Source organism: Haliotis rufescens, unplaced genomic scaffold (genome assembly GCF_023055435.1).
Source record: "Haliotis rufescens isolate VD_foot unplaced genomic scaffold, xgHalRufe1.0.p SCAF_1, whole genome shotgun sequence".
NCBI classification, from domain to species: domain Eukaryota; kingdom Metazoa; phylum Mollusca; class Gastropoda; order Lepetellida; family Haliotidae; genus Haliotis; species Haliotis rufescens.
The window spans coordinates 75316219-75334234 of record NW_025963779.1 but is presented as its reverse complement, the minus strand read 5'-3'; the positions used below and the strand labels follow the sequence as shown (position 1 = coordinate 75334234).

Genomic DNA, 18016 nt, shown 5'->3' with positions numbered 1-18016 from the left:
AGAACCTGACAATCGTCGTCCTGAAGGAAGGGCTTGAGGAAGCACTGGATTGGCCGTAAGTGAAGTTGACCTCTCCTGGTGAGGGCTTGTGCTGATGTTAGGAGACCGAGAAGTTGTTGCCATTGACGTAAGGAAATTGGCTGTTTGAGTGCCAATGGAACGAGGCGTTGGATTTTCTCCCAACGATCTTGGGGTACAAACATCTTGCCCAGACTTGTGTCGAAGAGGGCTCCGATGAACTGGAGACGTTGTGTTGGAATAGTTTCGGACTTTTTTGGGTTGATGATCCAACCTAGTTGATGAAGTAGGCGTTGAGAGAAATCGAGTTGATGAAGTAGAGTGTTCGAATCCTTGTTGGCTTGAATGCAGTCGTCGATGTACGTTTCGAAGACGATGCCTCGAGTGTGTAGGAACTTGACGATGGGTTTTGTGAGGCGAGTAAATAGCCACGGGGCCGAAGAAATTCCAAATGGGAGCACTCGCCATTGGTAGTGTTGGCCTAGGAACACAAACCGAAGAAAATGGCGGTGCTCTGGCAGGATAGGGACGTGTAAGTACGCGTCTTGTATATCTAGGCTGATCATGAAGTCGCCGGGATGAATAATCGTTCGTAGTAGAGCGATTGATGTCATGCGAAAGTGTGGAGGAGTCTCTAGGTATAGTTTGTTGAAGGTTTTCATGTTGAAGATGAGACGTAGTGGAGGACTGTTTTTCTTGGGAACCAGAAAAATTGGAGAATAGAACCCTGGTGTCATTGGCTGAGTGCCCAGACACTCTATTGCGTTCTTTACAAGTAATGTGTTTATGGTGTCTATGAGAACTGGAAGTTGTTTGGCTGGATACAGATGTTGAGGCGGTTTGCACGTCGTCGGAGGTGTGGTGGCAAGAGGTAGAGGATAACCTGTTTGTAGGAGACGAGACACATATGGGTCGTCTAGGATGGTCCAGTTTAAAGCGAACGTGCCTAGTCTTCCGCCTACGGGAGACGAGAAAATCGGAATGGCTGGAGTCGGAAGGTCCCAGTCGTCCTGCTGTTGTAGTGAGTCATTTGTGGTTAGTGTCTCCTGGCTTAGGAGAGTTAGTGTTTCCTTTAGTCCCTGAAAAGGAGACCGTTGCGTCCGCCTGATTTCCCTCCTCGCTGATGTTGGCGTGCTCGGCCACGGCCACGAAAAGAAGCAGACCTATTACTCAAAACTTCTCTAAGGTCTTGTTGAGAAGGAGTAAAGGTCGGTCGTCTTCGGTCTTTCCTTTGTTCTTCCAGTTGATTTTTCTGGAGACGAAGTAAGTCAACAGTGACTTGCAGGGAAGTGTCTCTTTGGACTTCATGGGCGACCTCCTGTATGCGCCCAGCAAAAAGGGAGGGCGTTGACCATGGCATTTGGTACAGCCTGTTCTTAAATTGATCATCCCATGAGCAATGTTGTAACAACCCCCGTCTACGAAGAGAAGTGATAGATCCCGCATGGTGAGCAAGGAGGTCTAGTATAGCTGTCGTTTTATCCTGGATGAGGGTCACAGCACCTCGAATACGGGATTCTTCCGAGGAAGATGCATGAGCTAGAGCCGATGAAAGTGCTTCAGTTGCTGATAAAATAGTGGAGACCAACGGGAGGGTCCTTCGAACAGTGGTGTCGAGGTGAACGAGGTCCCTGTCATCCACTGAAGATGCTGAGTACGGACGCTTAGGAGCTAATGTTGCGATGTCACCATCTAGTTCGGGAGAAATCGTAGACAAGCCATGAGTCCCTGCATCCGCCAATACAAAGCGTGGAGATTGAAGCCGATCACGAAGACGGCGAAAGGATCCAAATGCTTTGTCTAAATTGGTGGCCATATCCTGTAGGACTGGTCTCGGAGGGAGTGTGATGTTCGGCGACGAGGCTGAAGGCACAACAAATGATGATAAAGTGTCCTCCGTTGAAGTGCTTTTAAACAATTGTAACTTATCTGCTATCCAAATAAGTACAGTGATCGGATCCGCTATGTCGAAGCTCCCAGAAGACGAAGCTGGGGAGGTATAGTGGTCTTATGACTCTGATTCTGGTGGTTGATCCACTGAAAGGGATGTAGTGGGTGTCGATGCAGATAGAGGTACCGTAGTTGGTACAGCAGGTGCCGGTTGGGGAAGACATGCTGCTGTTACAGCCTGTAACAGAGAACGAATCTGTTCTGCTGGAATAGCAGAAAATTCGCTAGGGATCCATGATGTAGGGATAGCTTGAGATGGAGCTTGTGATGTTGCAGGAGTCTGTGATTCAGAGGAAACAGGAGGGCGTCGAACCGGAGGTGGCGATGGGGAGCCGGTACGACGAGTAGGTGAAGTAGAACTCTGCCTATCTTTAGGTGAAGGACATCTACTAACGGTAGCTGATCTGAGTGGTCCATCTCTATGTCGCCGAGGAGAATCCTCATGACGAGAAGAGGAAAAGTAGCTTGACCGATAAGGTCTGTAATCTGGATCATGAGGATACCCATGCCATGGAGGGTGGGGATCCCTGTAGTGTGGGTGTCGTTCCAACTCATGTGCGTAGGCACTATATGAAGTAGTGTTCCATGGGTAATCACCACGTTGATGAAAATCAAAAGTGTGAGGGTAATCTCTTAGCCGAAACTCCGGATGGGTGAGTGAAGGAGAAGATCGAGACATGTAGGATGAATGGCTAATAGACTCGTTGTAGCGTTCATCCTCCGAGCCTAGACGTGATGGGTCTGAATAGTCTCTTCGTGAGACATGATAAGGGGATGAGCGATAATCCGCTCGTCTGTCATAAGACGAGTAACGATCTGTAGGTGAACGTCGCATATTCGAGTCTCTCGAATGTCTCTGTTCCTTGGAGGTTTTATGAACTCTCGTGTCCCGTTGAACCTCCTTTGAAGTGTGTCGATACTTAGGAGTCCGTATGTCCTTCGAAGTTCGGTTCGATGATGTTCGTTGAACCTCAGAGGTTCGACGAGGCTCGAATCTCTTTTGTTTGTCCGAAGATGTACGATTCGAACGTGACTGTCGCACCTCGGGAGTACAGCGACGTTCGGAGGTTCGACGATGTTCGAATGTTCGACGAGGTTCGGATGTTTGACGAGGTTCGGAGGGTCGGTTATGTTCGGAGGTTCGATGAGGTTCGGAGGTTCGAGGTTCGGAGGTTCGAAGTTCGGAGGATCGAGGTTCGGAGGCCCGATGTTCGTAGGTTCGAGGTTCGGAGGTTCGGAGGTTCGGGGGTCCAAGTTCGGAGGTTCGGTGTTCGGAGGTTCGGTGTTCGGAGGTTCGAGGTTCGGAAGTACGAGGAACCTTCGATGGTGGGATGTTCGGTGAATCATCTCGGTGTCGAGAGTGAGAAGTCTGTTGGTCCCAGTCTGAATGCCGATCCCCCGATGATTGCACTGAATAAAGTGCACTGACTGTCGATGCTAGTCGATCCCGGGACGAATGTCTATCGTCTTGTGAATCCTCTCGGGAATTGGAGGTTCGTGAACCTTGATCCGATGAGTCGTCATACGACTCCTGATCTTGAGAGGATCGATCCTGCGAAGATAGTCGTATGGGAGATTTCGAACGACGGACCGAACTTACAGGGTCGACCGAGGGACCAGTACCATGTGTACCCTCCGAAGGTAAAACAGGAGCGAGCTTCATGTTAGTCGTAGAACACGACGAGTCGAAAGTACGAACCTCGGTCGGGTTGGATACGTTGGCTGACGTAAGCCGATCATCCACACTCGTGTCTAACGAGAGGACTCGTCGAATGTCCGAGTCTCGGGATGTGGAGGGTAGGTTCGGCTTTGAAGGTGGATTCGTGGATACCTTAGACATGTCGTCTGTGAGAAAAGAGTCAGAGACCCCCTCATCATCTAACGAGATCATGGGACCAGTTTGATCCCTAGTATTCTGGCCCGCCTGTGAGGGTGATCGGGCCGATCTCGCTTTCTTGACCGGTGTTTTCTTGGCTTTCGTGGATTTTTCTGCAGTCTTAGAGAGACGATCTGACACCCGACGCCGACATTTATTATGCAGGTACAGTTTGAAGGATTCATCTGGTAGATCGGAGCAGAGCTCGCAACGCTCTAAAAAATTGCATAATCCACGACAATCCGAACATTGGGCATGAGGGTCAGACGGAGAGAAAACACGTCGGCACAAAGTGCAGACAGGTCTCCGTGTGGACTGCTCGTCCATTATGATGAATAACTATCCCAAACAGGGATATAAGTAAATTTGCAGGCAATTAGACGACAAAAATATGAAGATCGCTTGCAAGCGAAAAGAAAAACCCAAAATGGATTCCTGTAATAACAACACGTCACCACTGCGTGGCGATTTGAAAGAGAATGAGTTGACTGGGATAGACACGTGATCAGTGCAAGAAGGTCAACCAGCATGCATAGCGCGCATGACCCAGATCTGGGAGGTGACCGTGACGATGTGAGGTATGACAGGGTTAATTAACTTTAGAAGCTGGAAACTTTTATTTCAGATACGTTTCCACTCAGAATCGAAAGAAGAAAGAGAGATGCATAGTGTGAGATAGGATAAGTTTAAAAATTAGTCAATTTCACGTTGGTCCTAACATTGATTTACTTGGTTGGCGAATCCGTCGACCTTAGTTATGAGTACATTTCAATTTTTCTTATTATACTTTAAAAACTTTATTCAGGTTCCTCATATCAAAGACGTATAGATACTTTGCTCATATACAAATGTCATATATATTATATACATACTTATATTTTACATACAACTCGTTTTTACAGTTGAACTTCATGATCACGTCTTCAAGACATGGCATGTAGATATGTATCTAACAAAAAGGTATAATATGCATTGTCTAATTTGAGAACGTACCACGTGTTGGTGTATTAAGTATCAAATAGTTCTTAGAGAGTATACATATACACGATTCGCTGTCATAAACTTACTGAGGTAAGGTGAATTTGGGTTTAACGTAGCGTCCAAGATTATTGCACTTATATAGCGACGTGCATGCACGTGTGTGTGTGACACAGACACAGTTTACTGACTCCGAGCCGACCAGTCCTTGCTTTAGCCCCTTAATGTCGAGCGACAGACAGGGTAACAACAAGTACCATCTTTTAACGTCTTTTGGTATGACGCGGCTGGGGATCGAACCCCGGACCTTCCGCTCTCCAGGCGGACGCTCTACCACAAGACCACGGAGGCGGCACATAAACTTACTGAGGATAGGAAGACCAACATAAATTGTTTTAAATGAGGAATAAGATAAATATTTGTTTAAGAGGGAGGCATTCGGTATTTCCTGTCGTATACAATCGATGGTAGGTACGTATATCGGAACATTGTCAATTAAAATCTTGACCATCAGGGTAATGAACATATGCAGTTTAGCCTTATCAACCTTTTTTGTTTTGAATACCTAAATATATTACCATTGGAGTCATTAACTAATAAATTTCACTTTAACCCCTATATTGTTTATCTTGGTTTACGAATGAATGTATTTAAAAAATGTTTATAAATTTTATTTAGGTATCTCATACACGAATCTCATATATATTAATTAATCTTTATATATACTTAAATATAGTCTACATACGAATCTTTGTCAAATACAATTCATGAACACGTCTTTCAAGGCATGGCATTTGTACAATGCAGATATGTATCTGACAAAAAGTATAATACGCATTGTGTGATTTGATGACGTATAATGTATTGGTGTATTTAGTAACAATTTGTTCTCAGAGCGTATAAAAATACAAGATTTGCTCATTTCATAAAATAACTGAGGACAGGAATACCTACAACTCATAATTGTGTTAAGCGAGGAATAACCTGATAGTGGAAGGCTTTCAATATTTCCTGTTCTATATTATCAAACAAGGGACCATATCGGAGGATTTTCTTTTAAAATACTCTATTTAGTAAGATTATTTAAGATTTAAGAATTAGTACAAAGTTCATACATCGTTCCTTCTTTCTGACACCCAAATAGAACCGGCTACCTTGTTATATCTATTTTAATTCCTGTTTTATCTTGAAACAAGAGTTCCAGTTCATTCCTAATTGTTCTTACATATGCGAATTCATAGCTGAAAAAGTCTCTTTTCCCCCTTTATGGCTATTTTCAACATATCCCAATGTGCAAAGCAGATAATTTATAAAAAGAAATATATATAATGCAATTTTTGAAACCATGTAAACTTTGTGTTAGATCGAACCCTAGAGGGTACGTACCTTGTCAACGATTTTAATATTTTCATACTTTATAGCAGCATAACACAGAAATGTGCGTCATATTTCGACCTACCCACCATGTTTTCCGTTAATACAATCGGAAATATGGCCTAATTACACAGACTATCGTTGTAATGAGAAGCAAATACAGACATCCTTTGAAGGGGAAATTAGATATCAATAGCCGTAATCGTTATAGACTATAGTTCTATAGGATTGCAGTACCTTAGACGGCTGGGCCAGCTGTGCCCTATTGTAAATATACAGAGGACAACTATTTTACTGGGTTGAGTGCATATATGATGTACGTTGTTCCAATACGTTTCTTCATATGTTGGACACTGTAGGGCTGGGACGGGTAACTCGGGTACACGGGTCGGGTGGGTACTGAGTAGGACCCGGGTACCAACAGGACTACCCGGACCCGTGGTTATGTGATCTATAGTTTAAAGACAAAAATTATTTAGAACTCTATGGTTACACTATAAGTCACTAATGTTCGCATTTCTTTCTGACTATGCACCCATTCCTTCTGACTTTTCATATGGTTGAATAAGGATATAACTTAAGTGAACTTCAGTGTATGCATGACCAGATCGTTTAATACATGTATCTAAATACGTTTTGCAAGTGCTGTGGGAAAAAAAATTCCCAATCGGACATTTTGTATCTCTTGAGACCTACAGTGGGTACCTAGGTAGGGTCGAGTAATAGGGGGTAATAGGGGGTGGGTACCCGGGTAGTAAATTTGGACTCGTCCCAGTAAATGTAGGCTCTTTGTCTTTCATTGTAGCTTGAGCGGCATGAGTACAACAATGGGAAGGATTCCCAACAGATGTTTCTGATGTACGTTAATTGGTCATGAAATATTCAGTTGCAACTCTAATCTGTGCATAACATTTGTAGTATTTGAAACACCCACATTACTTAGCACTTCTTCAGCTACATGTACATGTATGTCATTGCATCAATTCCCACATGTTTAACTCTCCATCGCTATTGCTCATGCACTGAAGCTACACAGATCACTTCTACAATAACGTGTCATGTTTCGTTTTGCAATGTTTTCTATGAGAATGTGTTTATTTAAGTATACGTTGTAGGAACTGAAAGTAAATAAAACCCATAAATATATAAAATCACAGTATGTTGGAACACGTGAACATTCGGGGTAAATAGGTCTTCAGCAACCCATGCCTGCCGTAAAAGGCAACTGTGCTTGTCGAAAGATCGCGACTAACGGGATCGGGTGGTCAGGCTCGCTGACTTGGTTGATGCATGTCATCGTATCCCAATTGTTTAGATCGATGCTCATGATGTCAATCACTGGATTTTCTGGTCCAGACTCGATTATTGACAGACCGTTAAACAACAAACAAACAAACAATATGGTAGAGTCATCTTAACAATTCTAATGTTCATACGTTCAGAAAATGATGAATGATATAGATTGAAAACATTAAAGCAAATCCCCCACATGGGTACAATGTGTAATAACTCATTTCTGTTGTCCCCCGCATTGATACTGCTGGAAAATTGTAAAGAAACCGGCGTAAAATTATTGTCACTCACTCAGATATCAGATCAGTTCTTAGGTGAAAGAAAATTCACTGCCTTCAGCCCGATACTTACGAACAGAAAACCTCAGTTACGCAGGGTTAAAAGAAAAGTATTCATATGCAGTGAACAATCTGTAAGATTTCCGTGATCCAAAACCATTTAACAAAGTTTCGCAACAGGTCAGATTGCAGCACGCACGTTTAATCAGTCATTGTTAAACATTCTCATTTGGCAACAAAACCTGGTTTCAGTAAAGAACACCAGGCTAGAACCCTCATGCATATTTCTCTTATTCTCAAAATATCTCAACATCCATGATCAGATCATGTGAAATACACTTAAAGTTATTTTGAGTTCCTGGATGGAAGCTAAAACCTTTTGGTTTTAAATATCTCCCAACAACTGCGGCCTTGGAATGGAACAAACTATCCGAAGTCATCAAAACATCGTCAACGCTGCATTTTAGTGTCAGCTGAAAACTTACCTTAACTTATGAGTATGATTGTTCTTATCTTCGTCGTCATCATCATCACCATCAACATTATTAGTATTAAGTATGGAAGCATTCATTAACACACGCCGGCAGATATACGATGTCAGTCTGTCGTATAATTACATAGTCTCACATGGAAGCATTCATTAAGACACAGGCCGGCAGATACACCATGTCAGTCTGTTATATAATAACATAGTCTCACATGGAAGCATTCATTAAGACACAGGCCGGCAGATATACCATGTCAATCTGTTATATAATAACATAGTCTCACATGGAAGCATTCATTAAGACACACGCCGGCAGATATACCATGTCAATCTGTTGTATAATTGCATAGTCTCACATGGAAGCATTCATTAAGACACAGGCCGGCAGATATACCATGTCAATCTGTTATATAATTTCATAGTCTCACATGGAAGCATTCATTAAGACACACGCCGGCAGATATACAATTTCAGTCTGTTGTATAATTACATAGTCTCACATGGAAGCATTCATTAAGACACACGCCGGCAGATACACCATGTCAGTCTGTTGTATATTACATAGTCTCACATGGAAGCATTCATTAAGACACAGGCCGGCAGATACAGCATGTCAGTCTGTTGTATATTACATAGTCTCACATGGAAGCGTTCATTAAGACACACGCCGGCAGATACACCATGTCAGTCTGTTGTATATTACATAGTCTCACATGGAAGCATTCATTAATTACTCCTGGAATCAAACTAAATACAAATTCAACTATCCAATATAGTTAACAGCTGTTGAGCAGAGACAATCTTGTGTTGAGACTCCCGCATCACGTGTACAGCTTATAATCAGAAATAGATAATTTGAAGTTAACTTACCTAACATTCCTACGAGCATGACAAGTGCAACACCAGCCATCAGCGTACCTCCATAAACCATCGCGTGTAATAAATCTGAGATCTTCTTCCTTACCACGTGGATTGTTCAGAAACTTTAGAGACAATCCAAATCGATGGTATTCGAGGTTTGCAGGCAGCTTGTAGCCCACTATTATGGTCAGATGGTGTGCGCGCACTGGCACTAATGTCCGTACACCTAATATGACAAAGACCGTTAATATTTGATTGTTGAGAATGAGACTGAAGGCGCATTATCAACAGCGACTGTCGGAGTCCAGTCCCAGTGCGTACAGCAAACGGACGCAGGGTGCTGGGGGGTATTCTCACGAGGCAATGCATATTACTATAGCAACGCTGTCAACAATATTTGACTATCAAACAGATGGTGTCCAATGTGATTTGTGAAAGCCTTGTCGTGAAACATTTAAACAGATTTGTTGTTTCTCCATGTTGAGCCACTGAGGTAGGAGAGCTCATTTTAATACGTATTGGGAAACAACTACGGGCAGTGAGAATCGATCTTTTATTGGTTTCATATAAATGCAACATATCACTGCAAGTAATTTCGTTTAATTGTATATATCCATGGTTCACATTAGATAGTTTCTTAAGGACTTAAGGATGGAGGTATAGCATAGGAATGTGCTGTCTAAATAAGTAGTATACAGTAAATTACGGTTATAACGAACTCAAAGGGACCACTAATTTTAGTTCGTTTTAACCGTAGTTCGTTATAAGCATATAATTATGTATGTAGCTAGGGTAAAGTAAACACACACACACACACACACACACACACACACACACACACACACACACACACACACACACACACACACACACACACACACACACACACACACACACACACACACGCACACACACACGCACACACACACAGATTCGGTGTACATGTAATATATAAAACAATAATAGAGTCCACGTTAGTCCAACATCTTCTTTACATCAGTTTCAACTGAGAAGATGTTGGACTGACGTGGACTTTATTATTTTATATAGATATTGATATCTAAATTATTTTTTTATATATTAATAGGTAATTAAATGATATTGATTTTGTATTGAGTTTATTCTTTTTCCTAAGCAGATGCATTATTTAATATACCAATGTGGCGAGTAAGGAAGGGCACAGTTGTTTATATACTGAAGTGTATGTTTGAAAAGGAAATCTCTACTTGTATCGCCCTCTACAAATAAATAGCACATACTGATCTTTATGGCATTCTTGCAGGATTGGGAATGTCAGTATTGTCCTGATGTGTAAAACTGACAGACCCACAGCGTTTTATTTCACAGTATCAGCCGACCATTAACAATGCTGGTAGATCATTTGTATTTCGTTATTTCCATCCAGGATATCATGCTCAAAACACACCATTATTCGCGGTCAGAGGATCGGTGTGCACTCGATTTCATTCTCATCAACTTCTTGAGCATACAACCCAAGCTGCCCCCATGGCTAGAAATTTAACAGTCACATCATCCACCCAAATACCCTTGGCAACCAACGTTGCTAATCTTCACTCGTGACCTGCGCTCTCTGCATAGGACCACGTGCCACCACCTCGCTAACAGATGTTAATACAATACAGTGAGCATTTGGAGTGTCTGTATTTACGTACTTCATAAATATGTAAATCATGTTGTGAAAAGTCGGTCTCGGTAAGGAGCAGTATTGGTGAAAACGCCCCTTCAGTAACACATGACTAGGTATTGACCTCGATCCTGTTGGACAGCCCCATCTTACCACTACCATTATGGTGACTATGAAGGCCTTTTGGGGTGATTTCTGATCACGGCGGTATTTCACGTACAGCTTTTTAAACATCAGATCCATATTGTATACCACATGACTCATGTCCCAGGTGTTGCCAAACAGCAAAATGACACGGCGTGAACAGTATGTTGTGGACAGGATAAATATCGAAAATCTTTAACTTTTCTGTAGTAATTCACCAGTTCACATGTAAATTGTCTGGCTGAGCACATTATATGTAAAGGTAAAAAAATGCATATCAAATATGACACAGGCACGCCAAATCCTAAATATCCATATCACTGAGGGTCAATCTGACATCTTGGTGTCACTTAGAGGGTGTGAGTTAGTATGGTTTTACGCCGCTTTTAGCAATATTCCATCAATATCACGTTGGGGGACGCCAGAAATAGGCTTCACACGTTGTACCCATGTCGGGAATCGAAACCGGGTCTCTGGTGTGACGAGCGAACGCTTTAACCACTAGGCTACCCGACCACCAGTTAATTAGACACGCACCTCATTAGAGATAGACCTTATATCATCACTGCTTGATAGTGATTCATAAACCTCATGCGAACCGTACAATCGACTGCTTTTTAGCAGATATTTCTTATGAATATGGACAGGAGGTCTTTGACAGGCATTTAGTTTTAAGAACATGTCAACATGACACTTTTCTATAGACCAATAAAAGAAGTTGTTATTCCTAAAAAAGTGTCATGTAGTCAGTATGAAAAGGGCTTTTTCGCTTTTTATTTAATATATAGAAATACGTCGGATCCACTTACTGCAAATAGGTTATGTGATTTGTAGAGTCGTTTGTACGACGTAATGTCACTCAGAGTGTAGACACCTTGTAATATTGATTAGGCAGAACATCATTGTATCAGGCAAATGTCAGATTGAGTATCAGCGGGAAACGAACCGGAACGATTGCCCATTGTCTATGATTATTAACGTGTTAGCTACACGATGAATGTCCCACTTCCAGGACCTCACTAGGATTTCTCGTCAGTCTCTACGTTCAGCTACCTGAATCATAAATATTTAACAAGGAAGCACATACTCGGTATCACGGCACGATCAAAATTGGTAACATGAGAATTCTCAGGTGGACATAAGAGCCTAATGAAATTCCTCAATTGCGGAAATGCGCGTGGACATCCTTTAATTGTAATTACAATAAGTATTGAATACCTGCTCCATTTCAATATCGTGTGTTGGCGTTGCGTTGTATTATGTGGGCGTGGTATGACTGTAGGATGTCGATATCGGGTTCATCAATCACGAGAAAGCCTTAACGGTCCATTAATGTGTCAGATTGCTTTTCAATCATGTCTAATCTCTCGTATGGTCAAATGGTGTTACAATGATACTAGATATGAGTTATACTTTAACGTCAAGTCACCAGTATTGCAGTTATATGGTAACGAGTACCAGATATAAGTTAGAGTAAAGATGGCGACGTTGCCATTGCTTTGTTTGCGTGTGCGTGCGTGTGTCTGTTTTGGTGCGTGTGTCCGTGTGTCTCACCATGTGTAACATGAAGGCAACTTCTATTTCAAACGGGCAGTCGGGTAGCCTAGTGCTTAAAGCGTTCGCTCGTCACGCTGAAGACCCGGTTTCGATTCCCGACATGGGTTCAATGTGTGAAGCCCATTTTCATGTGTCCCCCGCCGTGATATTGCTGGAATATTGCTAAAAGCGGCGTAAAACCATACTCACTTACTCACTCACTCTATTTCAAACATAAAGTTGAATTTGCAAACATTACTAACTCAATGCTCAGAAGAGTTTGAAGACATCTTTCTTTCTTTCATGCGGTCATTTCTTCATGCGGCACAAACAATTTCAAAACCAATCCTATTTTGATGACTGATCCTGAATTAGACTACCCTTTGAAGATTTGTCTTGTCGAACTAAAACGTAATCTGTCAGGCATTATTTATATATATTGGAGAGTCATTGCGTGTCAGCCATCATAGATGGGGCATCAACTGAACTTTTTGCAATTGCGTGTGTATGTGTGTTCACCACCATGTTGAGCCATTGAGGTAGGAGAGCTCATTGTAATACGTATTGGGAAACAACTACGGGCAGTGAGAATCGATCTTTTATTGGTTTCATATAAATGCAACATATCACTGCAGGTAATTTCGTTTAATTGTATATATCCATGGTTCACACACACACACACACACACACACACACACACACACACACACACACACACACACACACACACACACACACACACACACACACACACACACACACACACACACACACACACACACACACACACACACACTGCACGTGTGCAATAATCATGAACGCGAGGCAAACCCCATTTCACTCCACTTCATCTTAACTCTTTACACCGATAAGAAATCTTTTCATGATCAGTTCTGTTACATTAACAAATAGCGAAATACTGTTCCTTGTATAACTATATCAATTACGGAATAGCGTGCAGTAACCTTCCACTTTTTAGATTTCACCAAACATGGCCAGTTAAATACACGCATGTAAGAGAGTATGTCATATACGGGCGATGCACTATAACATGTTGATGGCCACATTTACACAAGCTTGTGTTGTATATGATACGCGCCATACCTTTTGCATGACATTGTATATCACCAAACATATGTTACACGCTTTAATAACGGCTAGAGCAACAGAGTTCAAATGTGTAATAAACCGATACTGGTATTGTTGTTGGAAGTTTTCTGGTAATTTCTGTCATTTTTTGGTTTATTTTTTATAATTTAATATAATATTTCCATAATCACATTTAACTGTGCCAAACGTAGTAGTTTCATTAGGAATCGTGTGTCAACAAACAATCAGGAATTGTGTCGCAGTGATTTAAACCTAAGCACATGGGCATTGAGTTGTTTTAGCATACTATTGCGTTGATTAGGAGACTATGTACTAGTATATAACATAAGCTTTCTTAACATTAGCACAAGAAAACGACGATCACCCGGATTGATCATTCTTATATCCACCTAAATTCTTACAAATCCTCATTATTTACTTTGTTCCAATTGCAATATTTAGATAGTGTTACATATGCGGTATTTATATCATCAAATCCAACGAAAAGGAGAGAACTCCATGTTTTAAACTGAAAACTAGTATCACTATGTATATCCTATTCGACAGTGTCTTTATGATAAATGAATGCTTGTTTGTTCAGGGCAGTCAGTAAAGAACAGCATATGGGTTAATGTAATCAATACAATAGAACATGTGATAACTTACTTTTTCCCTATTGTGTTGTGAAGCTGTCCATTCTTTACAAAGCTCACTTATATTGAAGTTCGTTTCTCATCGAATTGAACTGTATATTAACATATATCAATAAAACACACCTTGTGTGGTGATAATATTTAATAATAGAACAAATGGATCACTATATCAGACATCTAATAGTCTTTACTTGTATTGAAATATAATCAGGTTACTCGGGTTTTACACGGTTAGCAATTACAGTAAACTACGGTTATAACGAAATCTAAGGGACCACTAATTTTAGTTCGTTATAACCGTAGTTCGTTATAGGTTTATGAATACAGCATATATACAGCAAATGGACTAAAAAATAAGTTCGTTATATCCGTCAGTTCGTTATAAGCGTGTTCGCTATAAACGTAGTTTACTGTATTTGTGTTTATCGTAATGACCACGAAGATGGGAAGCAATATCATTCTTCATATTTCAGTGAATCATGTTAGATCTGTGCAGACATGTATCTGGCGTACAAGGTCTCTAAGTATCTGGATTACCAACTGTTTGCTACCACAGCCAAATCACAGCTCATATTTAATCTACCCAACTGTCCTCAATACGTCACTGTCATATTTGATGTGGGCCCTGACTCGGGACAAGTTTGGCAGTCGTAGCAAAATTGAATCAGTTCATTCAATACCCACGTTGTTTGTGTGCAAGCTAATGTGTTTCGTTGTACATCGCTCTCACAATTAATGGGTACACAAATAACATAATGTAACCATGTGTTACTATGGTACAATTTCACCGATGGAAATAATTATATGGTCTGTATAAGTTGTTATTTACAACAAACACCTCTTCTGGAAATCAATAGAGAGCTATTGTTATTAACGACTATGGCCATTGATACCGAACAACCTCTTCAGAAGGAACCTTTGTTTGCTTCTCGTTGCAAAAATAGACACTCTAATTACGTGAAATTAAATCATGTTTAATGATGTACAAAAGGATATAAAATATTTAGGTATTCAATTCTACAAGTTTTGAATAATACAATATTGCACACATACATTTCCCGACTTGTCAACAAAATCATTACGAATGGTTTTCATATCCGGATATATTTCAAGACCTGACTTGTTTGTGTGTAGCCTGATATGTTTCCTTTATGGCGATCTTATAATTAATGGGTACACTAATTACACACTGTAATACTGTGTAACAATGGTACAATGTTTAAATTTCACCGTTTGAAATAATTATATGGTCTGTTCCAAGCGTTGAAATGGGCCACATGCCGTGACGTATAATTTCTCTTAAAAGTGCATCAAATTCACCATGGTATAATCTAACGTCGCAGAAAATACAATCAGACATGACAGTAAACCCGTAAAAAAAATAAAGAAACAATACTTACTCCATCCAGAAACAACAATAACGGACACAAACCAATTCGTCTTTCTACATGTATTCATGGTGACAGCTTTGTCTGTCGTTCTCACCGTCACTGCTACACCTCGGATGCTGTAGCGCCACACAACGCTAAACTATTTACCGAACCTTCACAAAAGTTATGCTGTTGAACAGGTTATGGAAAAAAATGCGGTCGTAATGTAGACGCAAATACGTTGATGCCTCATGTGTAATACTGTGTTAGATGTCTAGTCTGCATCCGAGGAAGTATCGATTTTTTACAGACAGGTTAGACTGTCGAAATTTGTACATTGACCCATTCGTCCCCAGACTGTGATAAATGACAAATGAATAGTTATCACTAATCTCTCGTTCCTTGTACATTTTGTGTCAGTTTGTTTACTCACATATGTTGCGCTATACTTATGCTTCACTGAAATGGTTTGGCTATGCTGCCTTTGAATGCATTGAGTGTTTACCTGGGCGTAGAAAGAGTGATTCAATATTGACTGATCACTGTGAGGAACTTGTTCGTTTTGGAAAAGTGACGACAGTTTATCCTCATCGGCGAATTCAAATTTGTCAACGTGGTTAGCAAAGAAGACATGTTACCAACACTCTCAAATAACTTGAAATAACTCTTCAATGTTTAAAATGAATGATTGTACTCGTGGTTAATATTATGCTAATGTTTGTGCCGAACATTTGGACGTTATGCGTTCATGACTAGGTTTAATGATATAGCCCATTTCTGTTATTTGATATCGAGTTCAATGAGGGCATTGTTGACTGTTCTCTTACAATCTGTTTGTTATAAACTGAACAACTCAATTACTTTGTGTCATTTAGTACAGTTTTTATTGATGACAGCATTAGACTTGGTAAGTTGTTTTCATAACTAAATGCAGGCCGAGATAAAAAACAACATGTGATGTTATGAAGCTGTGTACTTCTCCTGTTACATGTATGTGTAAGTATTTGTATACATTCCTATAAAGCTTTACCGACATCCTCCCTTATTCACGTACTATTCTACTTCTGTAAGAAGTGAGCTTTTCACGAAAAAACATCAGAGAAACATTTGGTTTGTTTGTTTGTTTTGCTTGCCTGTTGTTTAAAGCCGGACTCAGCAATATTCCAGCTATATCACGGCGGTCCGTTAATAAGCGAGCGTGGACCAGACAGTCCAGTGATTGACACCATGAGCATCGATCCATTCAAATGGGATACGCTGACATGCATCAACAAAGACAGCGAGCCTGACTACCCGATCCCGTTAGTCGCCTCTTACCACAAGCATAGTCACCTTTTTCGGGTACCCCGGGTTGCTGAAGACCCATTCTAACCCGGATCTCCACGGGTCAGAATCGTTTTGTAGGATGTAGAAATTTCAAAAAATTATTCCGAATGGAGGTGGAGGTGCGGAGAAAATCTGAATGTCATAGATCAACGTAGATATCTTATGTTTGAGACGTCATTGCACATACATGTCGACGTTACATGTTCACACACACACACACACACACACACACACACACACACACACACACACACACACACACACACACACACACACACACACGCGCACGCACGCACGCACGCACACACACACACACACACACACACACACACTCTCTCTCTCTCTCTCTCTCACACACACACACACAGCATATGTAAAGATTTAACATGTATTCATATAAACATATAACATATACGTGTAGGTGTGTGCATCATATACACATGCATGTAACACACACAGTAACATATGTACATGCCTGTGTATATTACATATACAAGACAGACACAGCTACCTCTAGCATACACATAAAAGATACATGGCGTCATACAGTAACCTAAGGCGGCGCAATATTCGCTCTACAGAGTTGTACCACATGGGCAAGCCAGAATCCCATGATTGTGGGTTCGTATCTCGGTTCGCCCCGATTGTGTGTCTAGATTTGTCAGCACCACACCCTTGCTCGTGGGCTTTACGAAAGTGGTAAACGTCTGAGACCTGCACCACTTCGGCTTTCCTCCCACATCAAGCTGATACGCCGTGGTGTGATCAGAATACAGAGTGTAAAAATGGCGTTGATCCAACCTCACTCCCTTCGAAAGATACATCGCCATTTGGTAACTGAATTGAAGAAGGAGTTTTATCTAACATATGATATGACCATGTCCTTGCACCTATATTGTGAAACGTACAGTTTCTTTTTAGTCTTCTTCAAGTATCGTTGGTATTTTATACAATTGAATAACAATCCATGCATATAATGAATAAATTAATAATAAAATTTAATTTTTTTTTTATGTTGATATTGCCAAATATTCAAAGAATATATAATTATTCGGAACATATGGAAATAAAAAAAAGAACTTATTCTTTTTAACTCTTTTCCGAGTCGAATATCGAATAATGCACCGAAAATGAATAT

At 40.8% G+C, this 18016-nt stretch overlaps 1 protein-coding gene across 3 annotated transcripts in view; it reads right to left on the bottom strand.

The window, feature by feature from the left end:
* The window catches only part of LOC124146813 (neuronal acetylcholine receptor subunit alpha-10-like), a 35499-nt gene extending 19760 nt beyond the window's left edge, over window positions 1-15739 (bottom strand). For 2 of the 3 annotated variants that reach the window (XM_048400962.1, XM_048400967.1), the window contains exon 1: window positions 9125-9448. In XM_048400962.1, coding sequence (XP_048256919.1) covers window positions 9125-9185 — 61 coding nt within the window. In that variant the 5' untranslated portion in view covers window positions 9186-9448. Of the gene's footprint in view, window positions 1-9124; window positions 9449-15582 lie in introns of those variants that run through there. The other variant, XM_046517279.2, reaches the window with a different exon arrangement.
* Between the last annotated feature and the right edge of the window lie 2277 nt (window positions 15740-18016).